Genomic DNA, 19802 nt, shown 5'->3' with positions numbered 1-19802 from the left:
AGACATTTCTATAAAAATGTCTGTGCAGTGATTTTTCAAGATGACAATAAAATCTGTCATACAAATGCATGTACTTTCGGGAGGGACTGCAATCTCAACTGTTTTAAAAAAAGCTCAATTCACATTTCAGAAAGCAAACCTGTTTTTCTATTTCCTTCCATTATCCTCTGTACTACTAACCAGTGAAAAAAAGAGATACTTCAAATTGCCCTCTCTAGCAAGAGCAGGTTAACTAATGGCATTATGGCATTAGGGCCATAATCTGGCAAGAATTACCTCAAATGCTCAATTTAATTCACACAAGCAGTGGGCACAAACAGAAGCTAGTTGATGTACCCAGGAGTGTGGGAAGGGCAGAGCCCACCATCCTGTGTTACCCGTGGGAGCTCAAAGCACCACGTGGGCCAAATCCCTCGGAATGGCACCAGCTGCCCGGGGAGACCAAATGCCTGCAACATTTCTTCCTGCACTTTCCAATTCTTTCCCTTCCCTGCTAGGCTTTCGTGTTCAGCAGCCTCCATCCCGACTGCAGCCTGCCCTCCAGCAGGGCTGGGAAACAGGCTGCCTCCCATCTGCTGCTGCCACCCACCTCGCTGCTGGCAGGCGTGCTGGGGACAGGTGGGCTCCTCTCCCCAGCTCTGCTCTGATGACAAAAAGGAGAATACAGCAGCAGTACCTACAGCAAGCAAATGTCTCACTAGGGTGGCAGCTGGGCTACAGAATATTCTATTCCAGGTGCTTCATATCTTCAGGGTTTTCAGCCAAAATGAAGAAGGATAAAAAGTGTCAAGCCTTTTCTTCTTAAAAAACCTGATTTTTATGGAAGTTTTAATTATTAAATTTCTATTTTTGAAACACTGTTTATCTCAATGTCCTCCTGTAAGCTGAAAGCAAACAATACAGTAATGGACCAGCTCCTCAGCTAATGGAAATTGGCAGTAGGTCTCAGAAGATAGACCTCAATTTTAGGTTTCCCTGACAAAAGAAAAACCTCTTACAAGTGCAGACTGCAGCTTTACAGAATTTCTAGTTCAATGTGAGATGACATAAAGACATTATATCCTATACAAGAATAAACTATGCTTTGCTCAGACCATTCCAAAAGGTCTATATCCTAACAGGCCTCAGGAGGTCTCTTTGGACCTTCTACACAGAGATATTACCCTCAGACACATGGCCTCAGCATATGAGCTGCAAATGAAGGGCAACCCACTAACTTGTTCCCCAGACTGTTTTTCTCTTTGGAACTCAACAATCTGGGCTAGAGAAAAGTATTTTTCAGTCTTCAGGGAACCTAACTCGTGTGTATCATGGGCAAAGAAAACGAGAAATGAACACAGCATCAATGCTATAGCTCCTGAAATGGCAAGAGAGCTGCTGGAGCAGAGCATTTTCACATAATCCTACTGGACAATGCCACAGCAGCAAGGTTAGTGTGGTTAAGGGAAAACACTCTCAATGTCTACATATCAATTCAATACAGAGGGTACGAAACAAGAAAATTCATAATAGCACCATCAATTAATTTTTGCATAAGGTTTAACAGCATTGTGCTGTGATCAGTTTACCTGGTCATTTATCCCTAGCACTGGAAAGGATATTTATTTGAAAGGAGGAAAGGGGTCTGTAAGTCTATAAAGTCCTAAGACATTGCCACAGTCACATCAGTCTCACCACGGCAACACCACAGGACAGCCAGGACACAGCCACAGGGCTACTGTCCCTCTGTCTTGGGTTTAGCAGGACCCCTCTGGTGCTGGACATGCCTTTGTCTCTCCCATGCTTCTCCCATCGCAGCCTCCAGCATCCTCTGTACTTGCTGCTCATAGCTAACAGGTCTGGCTGCGCTCAGCACTTGCAGTTTTTCCCCCTGGCATCTCTCATCAGTGACAACCTTCTTGGAACCAGAGTCATTGATTCTGGGCAATAGCTAGAAAGCTCTTAGAGGAAGGGGGGTTTACAAAAGTGCTACAAATATAATTCTTATTTAAACACCTGAGACTAATTCAGCCAGCCCACATGACAAGTACTTTACTCCCAAGCTGTGTCTTCCTGTACCATGACAAAGAATTCCTTCTAAAACTGGTATGTGTCACTTCAGATTCTGTGATTTGGCCTTTGCCTGTAAGCTATCTAAAAGAATTTACAGAAAAATAATTTGGCTCTGACTTTTTTTTCACTGTTTGGTGTTCTCCAAAAATTCCTATTAATTCAGTCATTCTATCCAAGTGATTAACATTGCTCTCACCCTGATTGACCTGCATTACAAGAGAGCCAATTATGCCACAGGGGTTTTGGCAGCCTTTGATACCAACAACCAGCAGGCAGTCCTGGGATAGTTCTATGGATGAGAGAGCTCTTTGGTGTCTTGGGATACCATCCTCCCTGGGATTTATGGTGATTCTATACCAACTATTTTGTGATGTGCAAGACCTCCTTTGCCCTTTCTCTGCAGAGAGTGTGGTTTGGGGAATGAGTTTCTTGGTCATTAAAAGGTTTGAATTTTCAGAATCATCATCTTGTAATTATGCATAAATTAAACATTTTCCATTCTTTGCCATTTCCTGGCTTAGAAGAAGGAAACGTTTGATGAAGTCTGCAGATTTAGCACATGGAGAGGTACTTTTTGATCAGAAAGTAAGTTTTTTGGGGGGTAAGTTTAGCTATAAATGTTGAAACATCATGAACTAGCTTGGAATTTGCAATTGCTTTGATTTTCAAGTACTACTCCTGGCTCAAGACAATTTCCAATCACAGTGACTTGGAAAATGCAGTTTCTATTACTGCTGTGATCCCACTAGACACCTGTGCCTTAGGATCCCAGATGGGAGGACAACCTGCAATAAAAAGGCTAACTGGTAAACCTCTTACAGACTGCATTCTTAGAGCAGTATTTTACACTCATAATTTGTATAACCATAATACAGTAAGAAATAATAAACTTTCTGCCTCTATATACTTTTACATAGTGTAAACCTGTCACAGTTTTTGCTGTTTAGAAGCTACAAATATTCTAAGGGAGCTCCTGTTTTCCACATATTTTTTGAGAAAGAATGATGGCACCAAAGGATTAATGTCTGAGAACAGCATTACAGATTTGGAACCTTTCCTTCCAGCAGTTCATAAAAGCTTGAGCTTTCTGAAGCTCACAGTATAACACTATAATCTTTGCCAAATATTGAGCATGACTACGGTATAAATATGCAACTACACCAAATACACACAGAGGATACAACAACATAAAGCCCCCAAAACATATGGCCAGGTAGACAGAGCTATGAAAGTATACTGGAGACCTAACATAGATCCACTGTGGGCCTCACAGCTCTGTAAAATAGTAACCATGGTTAGGAAAACAGACCAAATCTTTGTTGTCCCTAAACCTTGTTCTAAAATTATGCTAATGATGACTAATCCTTGACTCTAATGAGCAATCAAACAAACTAAAGCACAGAATCCTGAACAACATGTAGCTTTTAAGCTTTAAGTAAATACCCATTTCCAGGGACACAGTAATCTGTATCTTGGGGAAAAAGGAAAAGGAGTGGTAACTAATTTGGATAAGGATAAAGTATTTAATAGAAAGCTATTATTGTGGCTTTTATATATATAAATTTTTACTTGTGTCAGCTTGTCAAACAAAATGCAAGCCCTCTGTACAGGCATTTGTCAGCTGCAGATTGTAATTGGGTCCAAATCCACTAAATCGCTCTAACTAAAACTAAAGTTGCATTGTTATTCCTAAGGAATTTCTGCAAGCAATGTAAAATGTATTGAAATGTCAAACTTTTTCTGCAAAAGAAATGAGCAGTAAGAGAAGATAAAACTACACCAAAAAATATGTGCTCTCTCCAAGTGCTTAATAAGAATAACCAAAACCTTTTCACAGCACAGATAACAAATTCACACCAAACCCTCTCCTGGCACATGCAACACTCAAAGAAGTCAACCCCAACAATTTGTATTATTGCCACAGTGATGTGACAATTTGCTGCTAAAGAGAAAATAGGTTTGAGTCTGTTATTTCAATAACACTTTACAGTGTTGAATAATGATGCACCTGGACATCCTTTGGACAATTGAAAACCTCTTCATCTAGGACAAGACAGCTGACATTTGGGACAAAAGCAGTCACGGCTTTGATTTTTGGACATCATATGAAAAGTACATCACTGTGTTGCAATGTTAAACATCAAAGCATTATTTACTGATGCAGGCTTCCAAAGGAGAAAATTAGTTTCCTTTTGGTGATATATTCTCTACTTAAAGCAATACCGCTGGGAAAACTTCAATGTGAGTAGGTACAGACTTGGAATACCTCAGTATGCCAAGGGTGCAAAAGTCACACATAAATAACAAAAATACGGGACAGTCCCTGGACACTTCCAGACCTGAAATTCCTTTAAAGAAAGAAACAATAAATAAAGGGCTCTGAATTTGCTTGTGGCTCAGAAAAAAAAACAGAAAAAAAGTTTGCTAGCGAGGATCCCCGTACACTTTCAGGGGATTTAGCTTCTTAAATTGAGCCCTTTGCTGCCACCACGTGGTCTTGCTGCAAGACACTTCTTGATACAGAAAAGTTAAAGTTTCCTCCTTTCATTTATGTCTCAAATACAGCCTTTAATCAATAAGCCATGTTGCTTTTCTGTTACACAGCTAAAAATCACTGCTTAATTTCAAAGAATCTAAATGACCTAAGATAAATGAACACCCAAGTCCCTTGCTTTTTAAAAAAGTATCAATGGTATTTTGATAACAGATATAACAGAAGTCACCAGATATTCAGTTCTGACTACGAGAACAGTGACCTTACACTAGTGATCACTCACTGGATCAGTGCCCTACACTGTGAAGTGCCCTACACTATGAAGTACCTAAAAGGAAACATCACTGAAAAACAAATAGTGACTTTAAATTTTAAAAGACACATTCTAATCAGTCACAAAATTTTTATTTCAAATAGTCATGCTTTCACCCAGCAGACAGCTGTACAATGTAATTCAAATACCAGAAACTTGTTCATATAATTATAGAATCATTAACACTGGAAAACGCTTCCATGGTCATCAAATCCAACTGTTTACTGAGAACCAGCGTATTTACCACTAAAACATATCCCCAAGAGACACATGTCTTTTGAACATTTGCAGAGACTGTGATTCCACCACCATCCTGGACAGTCTGTTCTCATGCTCAACGACCCTTTCTGTGAAACCTTTTTTTTCGTAATATCCAACACACACCACCCTGGTACAATTTGAGGCCATTCCCTCTCATCCTGTCAGTAGATGCCTAGGAGAAGAGATGGACCCCACCTCACTACAGTTTCCTTTCAGGTCATTGTAGATGGTGACAGAGTCTCCCCTAAGCCTCTTTTATTCCAGGCTATACAAACCCCAGCACCCTGAGCCACTTCTCTTATGACTCCCTTCACCAGCCTCACTGCCCTTCTCTGGCCATGCTCCAGCACCTCAACATCTTTCTGTAGTGAGGGGTCCAGACCTGAACATAATATTCAGCTTGTGCTCTTCCCTGCAAATTCAAGTCGCTCCTGCTACATTTTTTAAGGGATATATTCACACTTTTTTAGGTTTGCTGCACTAAGACACATGTGAAGTGTCTTTAAAAAATACTTTAAAAAAAACTCCCAAATTTTGGCAACTGTAAAATGTACCTTTTTTGGATATGGTTATATGACAGAGCTTTCAATCACAGGTTTCTCAAGCCCTCAAAAGGGCTTTTGCTGTAGTCATCCATGCTGGCATAATGCAGGATGTATGACTTTACTACTTGTATGCCAGAAAGGGATTTTCATTGATGAGACCAAACATCTGACATAAAGAAACTTGTCAGAATCCCTCTGGTGCCAGAACCCAGGGAAAGGTGATCCAGAGACATTGCAAGGAGAAAACAAAACAAAAAAACAACAACAAAAAAAAAAGGGCAGAAAAGAAAGAATGTTTTTCACTTAGTCTTGTAGACAGGAAGGCTTTCTTAGCCCTTGTATTGAACAATGTGTAATCTGGGATGCCTGTTTTTCCTAGGAGCCCAAAGGCTCAAAGGTCAGTTTCTCTCCACAAACACTATAACCTTCATGCAGGCAAACTCTGACCTTCATCCTGGAAACCAGTCTCTCTGGTGACAATCATTTCAGCAAGGCACTGTGGTAAAAGATATAGACAGAGCTGTTCTTTTGCACAGAAGTACAAACCATGAAGCAAATAGCTTTCATAAGGATTATATTTACTCATGAAAAAAAATGCACTCCTTGAAACACTTCATTAGGGCAACAGGGAGCAGTTGGCTTTGATAACGTTTGTTGTAAAAACCCTCTTTTCAAAAACACATTGTTCTACTCCAGCTTTGAAAGGACTGATCCAAGAGCTCTGTTTTATTGATGATTTAGGTTCTGTTTGAGACTGATACTGTTCCATATGCTTTCTGGCCAGAATGGAGAGCATGTCTGTAAAGAGCCCTCAGCCCACTTTGAGAAAAGCCAAGAAATTCCATAAGCACATAATGGTGAACCATCCAGAAGAATCACAACACATCCAGAACTGGGGCATAAGCTCCAGGAAAGGAGAGGCTTCACCCCACAGAAAGTAAGAGGGCACACTGTCTGACACAGCTATTTTAGTACTAGGCTGTGCCTATTTCCATGGACGTGCACGTTGATGGCCAAACAATCTCTTCAGTGCAGCTAATGGAAGCTTGTAACAGAGACAGGAAGCAGGAATGTGGACAGACAAATGAAATCTGATTTCCAGACATTAGTCAGGCTTTCAAGATTCTTAATGCTTTGTCTAACAGCTGGCTGGTTTTAGCTTATGGAACATTAGAAAGACCAAATATAAATCTTAACATGATACCAATTATAGTATGACTATGTAAATAGGGAAGCCAGAAACCTGCAATGCTCCCCGCCTCCTCACCCTAATTAGCCCACCTGTTATTGAGTGTTCATATTTGCCACGTCATTACTGTGATTGTTTCATAAAACAGTCGATGAGTCTGCTGCTTTACCTGCCTGCCTCAAACCAATACATTTAGACAATCTCATGATTATCCCAGCTGGTCTGTGCTTATGCTTATTTAGTGACAGGCAGTCTGCCTCCTACTCACCTTTTGCTTTATGTCACATTGTTTACAGGACTTTGAACACTGCACATTTTTGTTGACATGTTTAAGATCTGTAACACACCACACCACAGCCCATTACTCATCAACAGTCTGTTGGTATGGCTCTGATACTCTGCTAGGAGCAAGGAATTTAATTACTTGCATTGTTCTTCAACTCATAAGTTCTTTAGATTTCTTATTCCTTGCTGGGAAGTCTTTAGATGCTATCTTGCTTTTCATAAACAATATTGCTGTGGTTTCTTGTCCAATTAACTCATTTTGTACATATTAGATGACTAATAATATAGATTTTTTCAGGAAAATGAAATTTTCTCCTATTATCTTGAATAGGAGAAAGCAGGTCTTAAGACAGAAAATATAAAGAGATCCATTTAAAATAAATCCATACATAATGGATGGCTGTTCATCTCTCAGCCAAATACAATTTTGCTCTCTCAGAGCGCCTTATGGGAAAAAAAAATTAAGAATATTCTAAACAAATTGGATCAGCAAATATTATTGTGCATAACCAAAACAGAACTATACTACCCATTTAATATCCATGAGCTTCCTCAAATTTAGGTGTTTCAATTAGTTTTAACTCTAAACTTCCTCCCCAGGCACAATGGTAATGGTTAATGTAAACCACTCAGCCATAACTTCAAATTAAATTTGTTTAGCTATAATTTTAAATTTAAAAAAAAGACATAATATTCATTAGTACTATGATTTAACAGTTTCTAACATTAGTCTAGGACTCCATTTTTTATAACTAATACATTAATCCTCTGGGCTAATTGACCAATTAAATTACTGTTCTACCTAAATTCAGAAAGCAGAGGAATAAAAAAGTTTACAGTAAAGTATATTCTAGAGCAAAAGAGACAAAAATAAACTGTGGAACCTACCTCATATTTCCTGCCATAATGAGGAACAGGTTATAAATGTGAGAAAATATGAAGAGGAAGAGGATGGTACTGAAGAACATCGTCATCCAAGACCCATGGTCCTCTCGAAACATCTTCAGACGGAGCAACTGACCTATGGTACAAAAATTATGAGAAGGTGTATTTTAATCAGTCAGTAAATACATGTTTACATAGCAATAAAACCAAAATAAACTACTAAACTCTATTTATTCCTATAGCAAATTATTCCACTGTGTGTGAGGAGGATGTACTTAGCATCGTGCAGACAAACTACCCTTCTGTAGTTCAGTATGAACAGACATTGCTACAAAATTACAAATTACTTGCAATCCAAAGGGAGAAAAAAAAGCAACAATAATTCATTAATATCAGTATTTTTAAGAGATGATGAGAAAGACCACAGGACATAACAATGCATTTCAAGTGCTAAAAAGGTTACTGATTCATACATAATTTTCCTTTTTCATATTCAAGACAGTTTTTCATATCCAAGACAATGTGAAGTATTTGAGGTATGTCCACTGACAAATATTATTTGCTTCCCTAATTTAATTTGGTAATCAAATTATGACTCTGTGTAGAATCTTGTACTGTATGTTTTTCTTAGGCCTAATCACTTTAATTGTATGATATGATAGTATACTTTATTCTGCAAAGAACTCCTTTTTTCAAAGAATACTGGTGTGTCTTGCCACTGGAAAAGAAGCTCTGCTTACTCTTGCCACTGGTGTTAGGTGAAACCTTTACGATATTTTTACCGCAAACATATTTTTCCTGGGCTAGCTTTTCTTCTCTGTCATCTCTGCCTTTAGAGAAATGTTTAGAGTATTGAAAACCTCACCAGCACAAGAGATGGGAATTTTCTTTTGCAAGGCTGAGATTGCCACAGCAGAAGCCAAGAAGGGGTAAAGGAAGACAAGGGATAATGCAAGCAGCAAGGTGAAGGACAGCACCTACCAAGGAGACAGAGCAGTCTGGTGCTAGAAGATGTGAAAACAAGAACAGAAGTAATATGAGGAGCTAGACAGGAAGTGTCTAGAGAAGTGATATAGCAGACTGAGATGCGAAATGGTCTGGGATGGAGGCAATTTCTCTCAGCTGGTTGTTGAATTACCAAGTCCACATTTAGCATTGATTAGAACTGGACACAGAGGGAAGGTATAAAGTGGGAGAAAATAACAAAAAATTTGAAACGCTGATTCAGGCAGACAGGAAGAGTCCAGGACTAGTATTTGCAGCTGAAGATGGAGATGCAAGTTTGGGGGAGGAAGACTTGAGGACCTGGAGCAGACATGGGCTATGGGCTGAAGAGGTAGGATGTGAGCTTTGGATTAAGCAGCTGGAGGATAAGAGTTCTTTGAAAAAGCTGAGACTTTGGAATGATGTGGGAGCCATGAGGCAGAAAAAGTGACATGTAGGTATAGGGGGTGCTGAATGAAGCTCTGTAGTGGGACAAGAGAAACACAGGTCCACAAACCAGTCCAGTAGTAGGCCAGCAACAAGATTTCTGTGAGTGAAGCAAGGTGAAGGAAGGGAAAGTGCAAACACACATGTACAAGCCCCAAGCCCCTGCTCTCTTCTATGCTTTCACTGCTGGAAACCATCACAGACCCCCACCTAGCTAGACTGAGGATGTCCCACAAGTCTGTCCTTCCCTAAAGAGCAAGTGGAGGCTGCTATGGCAATAGTACATTATCCTGACTTACTGAGAGGAGGGGCTTAATGACAAAAGATATTTCCCTTGCAGTGTGATACCTGTTCTCTGAACAGCTGCCATTGCACATGGAATACTAGAGACACCTTGGATAATAAGCAGTACCCGCAAAATAGAGTTGTGATTTCAGGAGGTCCAGATTAATGGAGAGAAAGAACACAGCCTGGAATCTAGACTTCTGTAAAATAGACAACTCCAACTTTTCTAAAACAGGTAAGAGGAAAGATTTAATAAATATTCATTGAACCTGTACTCTCCAAAGCAATGCTTTTTTTTCTATTTAGTTATTACACACTGATTAATACCTACTAATATGTATAAATATAATATTCTTAAAATAATATTTTCATAAATGCTGTCTTCAGTAGACAAATTCTTCCACTTTAACTTTCCTTCTACTGTAGCTTGTGTTTGCCATCTACGACTTCATTAACTCTCAAGCAGGGTTCATCAACATAATTTTTTAATTAAAGAAATAGTACTTAATCACAACACTGATATGTAAAAATGAAAGGAATTGAATATTAGCACAATCTTCTTACCTAACTGCATACAAATGTTGCAGACGTTACTTATTGTTCCCACTGTACCAGTAAGTATAACATGCTAAATGCACTTAAAATAAAATATGTTAAGTGATCCACGTAATGCTCACACTGCTTTATATATCCTTTCACATCAATTCAGTTGAAATAAAAATGGGTGATCAGATGATTGCCTAACAGGTAAGTTGCTAAAGTAAAAATTGCAAATAATGCTTATTGTTTTTATAACAAAAACTAGGAGTCTGTATAATGCTTGGTTTTTATAAAATGAGCTAAAAGGTTACACTTTAAAAACCCACACAACAGAAATATTATGGGGTGTGAATGGTCAGAAATTTGGAAAACCTATCTAATAACTGGAATAGACTTGTAGTAGATTAAAATACAATTTGAAACAGCCCAACAAAATTCTCAAAGTAATTCCAGAAAAATAAAACCGTTAATGTAAAATTAGGGTTTTTATTATAAAGAATAGCAAAAAAAAAAAGTAGCAAGGGGAAAAGAGAGTAGATAAGGAGTAATATTACACAAAATAGCCTTTTGACTCATCTTGACTTTCTTTTTTTGGTTTTTTGTTTGTTTGGGTTATTTTTACTTCAGAAAAAATTAGTTGCTTATTATGAACTTGTTAAAAATGTAAAATAAACTCCAAAGGTATGCAGAGAAGAACATGGTTATTAGGATATATTTACACATAAAAAATTATATAGTTAAAAAAAACCCAAATAAATGTGTTAAGCCTAATGGACCTTTGTAAATGCAAGCTAAATGCCATATGAACGACCACCAGTGATAAACTGTGAATTAACTGTATACAAAAATCAAGATTGTCTTATCATAATGTTTCCAAGCTCCACTAGAAGTTTCCTCAAAATGTAATTTCTTACTGGAAACAGGTGTTTTTATCTGCTACAATGCTTGGAGCACATCAGCAGTACTAGGGGAACACAGGGTAGCAGAGATGTCAGCGTTTAGGGTCCTGGAATAAACCAGGCAGTAACCAAACAGTATTTTTTTTCCAGTCCAAGAGAAAAGACAACTCAATAGGCAGATAAAAAAAAATTGAGTCAAACAGGTTACTTTCTGAAAAACTAAAGTTTTTCCAGTATATTTAGATCCACAGCCCATATGACGGTTGCACTCAAACTGCAGAAGCAGAAACAAAAGAAACAGTAAGTTCTTACCCAAGCATTTAGCATGCTTGTCTTAATTATGAGTGATGGAAACCATAAACTTCAACCATTTCCTGGGCATATTTGTAATATTCTAATACCAAGATCTTCACTGAATCACATGTATTCCTTCAATTCTGGGTCCCCCTATCAAGGGACTGCTCTTTCTGCCCACTTAGTGCTCGAGGTCATCTTCACCTATGACTGAAACTGTTCAACTGAAAAATTAACCTCAACAAATGGGAAGTATTTTTTAACCTTGAAAACCAATTCTACTTTCATCAAAGTTTGGCAAGTCTGATTTTAGCCAGTACTAAAAAACATATGCACACTATAATGCCACGGTGCTGTTCCTTATTCTGCCCCAATACAATATGTGTATGTGTGCTGGCTGGCTTTGCTTAAGAATACATGGACTTAGCAGTGAATGCTGTAATGTTCAGAATAAGAAAGTTTGCTTAATATACAGATGCAAAATTCTGGATTCAAACTGTGAAGACAATCTAGTCATATCCTGTAGCTTGAGTTATTGTGTTGGTGCTAAGACAGTAGACAGAAAACTTGCTATTGTCTGATATAAAAAAATGTCACTTCTGAAAATATTACAGCACATATCTTCTGGACATCAGGGCGGCTCCAATGGGTTCAGCATAGAGCAGGTCATGCTGCCTGTCTTCTTGCATGCAGTCAGACTGCATCTGTGATTGTATAGGCTTTGAATTTTTCTGATGGAAGACCAGGAGATCCTGGAATAGCACCAAGCTGGGGGTCAAACCCCTCGTGCTTTCCTCTTGCTTATTAAGTTACCTCAGGAAAGGTTCCTTTTATCTCTGTACCTGCATCCCTGTGTCCACCCTCTAAGTCCCTCACTTCAGTTGCAAAGCACAGCTTCAAGAACCTAGTCTTATTTGTGGTCTCTAAGCTCTGCTACAATGCAAAGAATTAACAGGAGACAGCAAAAATATTTTAGAAAATTCAAACAGGAATCCCCAGGTAGACATGTGGGAAATGCCTATACAAACAGACATATTTTCTAATGACTCTCTGAGCTCCAAATGCACCTTACACAGCTGGGCAGCTCCATCCCCTTCAGCTACAAAACCAAGTTCATACAGCTCAGCCCTGAGTGCAGCCCAGCAGACTGAAGGTGATGAAGGAGCTAGGGGGTTTTGTTTCATCATCTGTGACTGCCCTGATGAAGTTAACAAGGCTGCACATGCAGACTTTATCTGGCCAACCTGCAGCAAAGCAGAGCAGGTGGCACAGCTGTTTGCCTCCCTCCATTTAGACCTACCCTTGGCCAGAAGCTTAATAAGATCAGGAACCTGACATTCCAATTCCCTCATGCAGCTATGGCCATACTCTTTGCAGACAGTTTAGGACATATTTATACTGCCATTTGTAAGGCAGTACACTTCACTGAAAAGGAAGGCAGAGAGGTAGGAAATGCCATTTAATTCCAAGAACACACAAACTCTAGCCAAGAGGATTTTAGGAAAATATAAATTTCCTATACCTATTCAAACTACTTTTAATTGGACATATCATGAGAAAACATTACTTAACTATCTTTCATGTTTTAAAGGATTTACAGGGATATCTTATAAATGTCAGAAGAAAACAATTACACAGTTGGCGTAATATTTATATTCACAAAGGCTAAGGAGCAAGGAAAGTATAGCTACCTTAGGTTAAAGTCCAGTGCTTCAATACTTTAAAAAAAATACATTTATAGAACAAACACTCCCACCTGTGAAATACACTGTGAGTAGAACAGATGGTTTTCTATCTACATAATTTCCTGGAAAGTCATTTGACTGCCTTTGTTGCTGAGCTTCTAGAGAAACCACTTTTCTTCCTAATTTTGTTGAGTACAGTCTAAACCAGCTTTTTGTCAGGTAACTGAGTGGACTATAAATTTGCAAAGCACAATAATGCAGTCTTTATTTAGCAGGTCTTCAATGCAGCTTCTGTTTGTTACGGTTCGACCCATGTATGTGAACATACATTTGGAAAAGTCTTAGTGTATTAAGCTTGACATGAAAGCAAAGCATTACATTAGGAAAAAAAAAAAACCACTATTGCCAACTCAATGGTTGAAGAGGTTTCAAAATTTTCAATGAATCAATAACATTCTGAAAAGGTCCTTTCTTTCACTCAAAGTGTGGCCTGTACTGATGAAAATTTTATTTTGTCATCCTAGCAAGCACTGTAGTGGACTCTGATCTATAAATTGCTGTTGGGATGATCCTCATACAAAGCTTCTAATTGAACAGACCTCACAGTCTGGCATTGTTTGGAAATTTTCTAGAAACATAACAAACTGCAATTGGTGACTGACTGAGAATATTCCAACCTTTGGTTTTATTAGGAATAAAAAAATCATTAGAGTCAAGCATAAAACTTTATAAGCATTAGAAACTTGCTTTGAAAAATACCCTGCAGATCTATATTCCACATATTCCATAAAGTGAATTGATATAAAGTAGGCCATAAATTTAGATGAAAATAATATTCTCTAACCCGACCAAAGCACAATCTTTTAATCCTGTGACAAATATTTACAGAAGAAAATAAAAGAAAAAGGTCACAAAAAGCACTTTGTCTAGCACTTTAGATTGAAAAGTTTCTGTGGTCTTCACTAAAAGCAGAATTTCATCCTCATTTTTCCTGATCTCAGTCACAGCTCAGTGCACAGCTGCCCACATGAAACTTGCCCCTGGGCCCCATACGGATGCTCAAGGCAATCAAAGCAATGATGGAATGAGCATGAGCAATTACTGTCCTTCTGTCACCTCCCCTGCTTTTCCCGAAGATAGATTAGTGGCAAGGGACACTGCTCTCACTTGAGTGCACACTTTTTTTCTCACATCCATTGTACAATACAGTAAACAGCAGAGAGGAAAGAACATAAAGCTTCTCATATAAGTTCATGAAGATCTGCTTGTGGGGGTGTTGTAGAGTAAGCTGTGTTACCTACTTGGAGTTTACATTTCTTTCGAATAGAGGAGAGAGTTTTTACACTACACTGTGTTCTGAATTCTTTTGCCAGTTCAAACAGACTGAATTTAACTTATAATTTTTGAATTTCAAATGCAATGCATCCAACTCTATTTTTATTTTAAAGGCTGTTGGTCTCTCTTTTCCCTTCAGGCATACTCCATGGACAGATGATGAATGGTACATGCATTATTTTCATTTGCAACAGAAATCCTAAGCTGGAGTGGTACTGTTATTTGCTGATTCTGGTTTGCCTTTTCACTTTATTAACAGGATTTCTAGGCAATGTACTTGCACTACGACACTATGTTTACTGCATGAAGACATGGACGACCAATACCATATTTCTGTTTAATTTAGCACTGTGTGACTTTACTTGGACTCTCATGGCACCTTTTTCAGTATATTATAATGTCCAGAAGTTTGCCATCTATTTCAGTCAAACATTTTATGAGATCATAGGACTATTTTTTAGTATTAATATCTACGGAAGTGTGTATTTCCTGACACTCATCAGTTTTGACAGATACATAGGTGCTGTTCATCCCATCAGCTCATTAACATGGTGGGACAAGGAAAAGGCTGTGTTTTGCACTATTGGGGTATGGATCTTCATCGCAATTGCATCTGGGCCTGAGATTTACTACATAGTTGCAGAAGCTAGAAAACAGCATGACATCATAAATTACCTGGATAACACTGAAGAACCATTGCAATTTGCCGTGCCATTCACACTCTCCAAATTTCTGCTGAGATTCCTAATTCCAGCCACAGTCATCTTTACATGCTATATGTTGACACTCAAAGCATTACTACAATTCAGTAAACGTCAGCAAGGAAGGAACAGACTTGTTAGGCCTCTGTTACTGATTTCAGCTGCTATGATTGTGTTTGCTGTTTCTTTCATACCTTACCATGTTATGATGATGGTGATACTAATTTACAGAATTAATTGCCAACAACCCTGTGGGAACATAAGCACATTAAGCGCCATTTACAAAGTCACAGAGATCATCTGCAGCACCAACAGTTGCCTTGACCCAATCATTTTTACAATAGCAAATAAGACATTCTGTCAAAGAATTAAAAGTATAAAATGTCATCCCAAATGCCAGTACTGCTGTTGTCTGAGAGGAAGGGTAAGGGACATCACTCTGTCCCTGAGAACAATGACTTAAACACCAGCGTACACAGACTTGCATCTCCAGCTGCTCATTTGGCTTTGTGTCATGAGACCCATTTCGTGTTTGGTCTCCCATATTGTACAGTTATCTCTCAAATAAGCAAGAATACACAGAAATGCAGAGTAAAACTTAACATGACAAGAAATACTAGCAGCTCCTAGCTTTACAGAATTGGCATTGTAAATATTGTTATAATCTAATTTATTGTGAAATAATACTTCTATCTGTATGCATGTGCAACATGGAATAAAAAATTATGAAAAGTTCTAAGTAGTTCCTTTAATTCTGGGAGAGAAAAATACAAGATTAAGAGCAGGCAGTGTTGAGGAGCCTCCTTATAGTTTCTGTTAATTATTTCTTCATCTGTTTGTAAGTGCTGCTGTGGTTGTGATTGTGCAATTAATAACTGTCAGAATGCTTACAGCTGAACTGCTTGAGCATTTGCAGAGAGGCTTTCTACAAGTACTTCATTTTAATGCTGCTTGCTCTAGAGTTCCACTGGCAGTGGAACCTCATTAACCCAGGAAAGTGCAGCACATTTCCAAAAACAAACAAACAAAAAAACAAATAGTAAGATAGAGTCCCTGAGGATAGTCAGAGCCACAGTGAATCTGCTCATGAAACAAACCAGCATGGTTACAGTGCTGTGCTAAATCTTCTCCCAGGCAGCAGGGGTTCCCCCACAAACCCCAGGCAACTACAGTTGTTTGTTATTAGTGCTCTGCTTCAGGGGAGCCTGTGTTCTACCACGAACTCTGAACTCCTCAAAAGGGAGAAGTCTGCACAGGAAAAGCTCTGAATGAGCTGCAAGAAGGGTAAGAGATGCAACTACACAGAATGCTTCTTCTCCTGTTCCTCAGGGATCTTAGCATCACAGTTTCAGGACAGTCCAAGATAATTACACTACAATACATTTTAGTCCTTCAACCAGCACAATAGTCATCAGAACATCCACCTTCAAGAGTCATTAAATATGTGTTCTTTCATCACACTGCATGGGCAACATAATCATGTTCCAATAATCAGCCACCTGCTGACTTGTTTTTGTGCCAAGTTCCACACATTACCTTGTTAATTATGAAAGCCCATGTATCAGTGAGCACATTAACTTTACTTTCAAAGTTACTGATGACAAAATAGATTTTAATATACTTTTTACAGTCTTAATTATTTAATTTCCACAGTTTTAATATAATTTGCTCCCTGTATGTATTATAAAATTATTCCATTCTACATGGGTATTCAATCTCTCTTGTTCTGTTTCAATTGTATTGACTAAATATATACGCATAAAATCTAGATTTTTTTTAAATGGTCAGTAACTGTGACAAGAAAAGAAGTCGGTTCTGATAATCTGAAAAACTTTACAAGTATTGGGATGTACTACTACACTCACACAATCCCACAGAAAAATCGCATGCCTATGTGTACTTACCTCATTCTAAGTAATGCTTCTTTCCTTTGATATTTCTTAATATTTCCATTTTTCTTACTTTAAAAGAAAAACATTCCTTTTTTTTAAAAAATTTAATTGTCTATTAGAAATATGCCTCCATTGTCTGTGTCCACAAGTTCCATAAATCTCATTAATTATCCATCAATAAGACCATCTATTACAGAGGTCCCAAGATGCTCACACATGTAAGAGAAAAAGGGGGGAAAAGAGAAGTAACAACCTCATGTTTCTAGAAAAAATAGTCTCAACCAACCCTGAATAATGAAGAACAGAAGGAAAAAGGCAGATAAGGGCATTGCTACAAAACACATCTGTGCCACAATACCTCTGTTGGCTGTTCTCCCAGCCTGGACATCTCATAGAACATACCTTTGTCCTGGGCCAAGTCTAAAAGCACTGCATAATCTTTAAAAAGAGATCCTTCCATCCCTTACCCCAAGATATTTCTGTTTGTCATGATACTCAGCAGTGAATATACTCCAGTAACTGATAGGGATTCTAGACATTTGTTTTCCTGATTATAAATGGTTATATAATCAATTAAGCACTTTTTAAAAGCATTTTTGTTCAACCAGGCTGATCTAATGCTCATGTTGCCCTGATTGAAACCAAAGGTTTTCTGCAAAGTAAGAGTTAAAAGGTACAGGACATCTGTTCATATTTACTTGCTTGTAATTTTGCTTTGAAATACATGCTCCTAAAATGTTTTATTATAATATAATACCTGGATAGAATGACATAAACAAATAAAATTATATGTTTATTCCATTTTCATACAACAAGTGAACAATAAACTAAACAGCCAAGAGCCAAAGTAAACATCTTGTACTATGTTGCAATATTGGTTTCTCGCTGGTTTTTGTTTGGATTAAATCTGAGGAAATGGTATCCAGTTCAATACCTAACTATTACGAGTTTGAACACATTATACTGTATTGTAATAATGTATGAGCCTACAAAACTGACTGCAAGCTCTAGGTAGCTTTTGTGTACCTTGTCTAGATATTCTAACATCTTCGTAATACATTAAATGAACACAAGATAGACCATGGCCTGAAAGATTTGACCTCTTATGTACATGCTCAGCTATTGTCAGAGAAACAACTTCCTCATTTACTATTGTACATTCAGCATTGCTTTGGAAGCAACAATTATTAAACCAAAAGTTTCTACGTTGAAGAGATTAATTTTGCTACAAATTTTCCAAAGTTGCTAATGAAAGCATCTTTATATTCTCTATTTTTCTTTGTAATACTTTCATCTCACAGAGAAACTACTGAAATGTTCAGTTATTAAGACAGCAGCTTGCTTTTTAAAATAAAAATGTTCAGATATTCCTTAAAGTTTGGTTTTCTCTTCATATACATAAATGAGTGTATTCCGATATCAAAGTTTTTCTTTGCCATATCTCAGAATCACCTCACTTGGCAAAAAACTATAAAAATACCATAATGCTATTAAAATAATTCACTATTGTACATTGCTTTAATCTGTGGAAGTCAAATCTCTTTGGACACGAGAAAAAAATACGCCTAGAGTGATTCTGCAGCTGGAGGAACCACAGCAGAGGCAGGTGATACAGCTAAGTCTATCATCTGCCTTGAAAGAGCAAATGTAGCTTCTCTGCTCCTGCTTTAGGGAGACATCCAAGAATCTGAGGGGACAAGTTTCCCCGGAGCCTGCAATCAAGAGATGATGGGATGTGCTGGCCTCCTCCAGGGACCTATCAAACCTTCAGCCCTCCCAAGTTCTCTTTTCAGGACTTCAGCTTGGCACCTACCACCTCGGTCCCTTCCACTTCACATGACTCAGCACAGATGGGGCTTCCTCCAGCTGGGAAAGGTGAACCTTAATCAGGGAGCACTGCAGATCTCAGCTTCTGCAGTCTAAGGTAAAATGCAACCTAATGTCACAAAAGGTAACAGTCAAGGTCTCAGCTACTGACCCAGGAGGAGAACTGATGTCCTCACACAGAACACTGTGTGCTAAGACAAAGGGAGTTTAGGAGCTCGGGTTTCCCACCAGTTCAGCCAACACTGGTCAGAAGACTGATGTCTCTAGCCAGAGGTCTTTCCACTGGGCTTCTTGTGCAGCCTGTTTTATCTGATTTTGGTGGTCTCAAGGGCCTAATCTGAACTGGAGAGTGCAGGTGAATGCACACAGATGAAATGCATAGCATTCTGCCTTCCTTAGAGAAAGAAATGCCATTTTAGAAATGCCACATAGTGTTTAAAGATCTCTTGCTATTTCTCGAAGAAGAAAATAGAATTGTTCAAAAGAATGCACGTTCATCTTTTAATACCAAAACAAGAGGAGGATGGACTTTTGCTGCTGCAAGGAAAGAGCTGATGCTTTCTTTTCTTAATAGATTACCCAAAGGCAAGAAAGAGCTGGGTGGTGATGGTCAGTGCCATCTGCCATATCAAACATTGCAGGAGGGTCCTGAAGGCACCAGATCTCTGCTTTACATTTATGTCATTGCTATTACCTAGAAGCAATACGTCAGGTTGCTGATTTGGAAGAGTTGTGAAGTGCAGATAATGTGGGAAGGCCTAAAGCTATGCCAGAATTAGTGTTTAGGCCAGCTTAATTCCGAATTTTTCTGTGCCTCTCAATTTCTATTATAGAGATTTAGCCTATCATTTTAATTTTAGACTTTACTATTACTGATTTTATTACTTCA

General features: G+C 38.3%; 2 protein-coding genes across 3 annotated transcripts in view; one reads left to right on the top strand and one right to left on the bottom strand.

Moving 5' to 3' along the window:
• Positions 1 to 19802, bottom strand: part of TMEM117 (transmembrane protein 117) — a 184830-nt gene that overhangs the window by 151524 nt on the left and 13504 nt on the right. For both annotated transcript variants that reach the window (XM_039726858.1, XM_039726857.1), the window contains exon 3: positions 8028 to 8160. In XM_039726858.1, coding sequence (XP_039582792.1) covers positions 8028 to 8160 — 133 coding nt within the window. The remainder of the gene's footprint in view (positions 1 to 8027; positions 8161 to 19802) is intronic.
• Positions 9906 to 15657, top strand: LOC120510732 (P2Y purinoceptor 1-like). The gene is made up of 2 exons (XM_039726859.1): positions 9906 to 9975; positions 14633 to 15657. The coding sequence occupies exons 1-2, from the start codon at positions 9906 to 9908 to the stop codon at positions 15655 to 15657; spliced, it is 1095 nt and encodes a 364-aa protein (XP_039582793.1).

This window comes from Passer montanus, unplaced genomic scaffold (assembly GCF_014805655.1).
Source record: "Passer montanus isolate IOZ18808 unplaced genomic scaffold, ASM1480565v1 scaffold6, whole genome shotgun sequence".
NCBI classification, from domain to species: Eukaryota; Metazoa; Chordata; class Aves; order Passeriformes; family Passeridae; genus Passer; species Passer montanus.
The sequence above is the reverse complement of the archived record's forward strand: the minus strand, read 5'-3'. Positions and strand labels throughout refer to the sequence as shown.

Excerpts from the sequence above, each read along its gene's own strand:
- LOC120510732 (XM_039726859.1), top strand. The coding sequence starts at position 9,906 with ATGGAGAGAAAGAACACAGCCTGGAATCTAGACTTCTGTAAAATAGAC. Across the intron at positions 9,976-14,632 it reads CTCCAACTTTTCTAAAACAG|GCATACTCCATGGACAGATG; the intron begins GTAAGAGGAAAG and ends TTTTCCCTTCAG.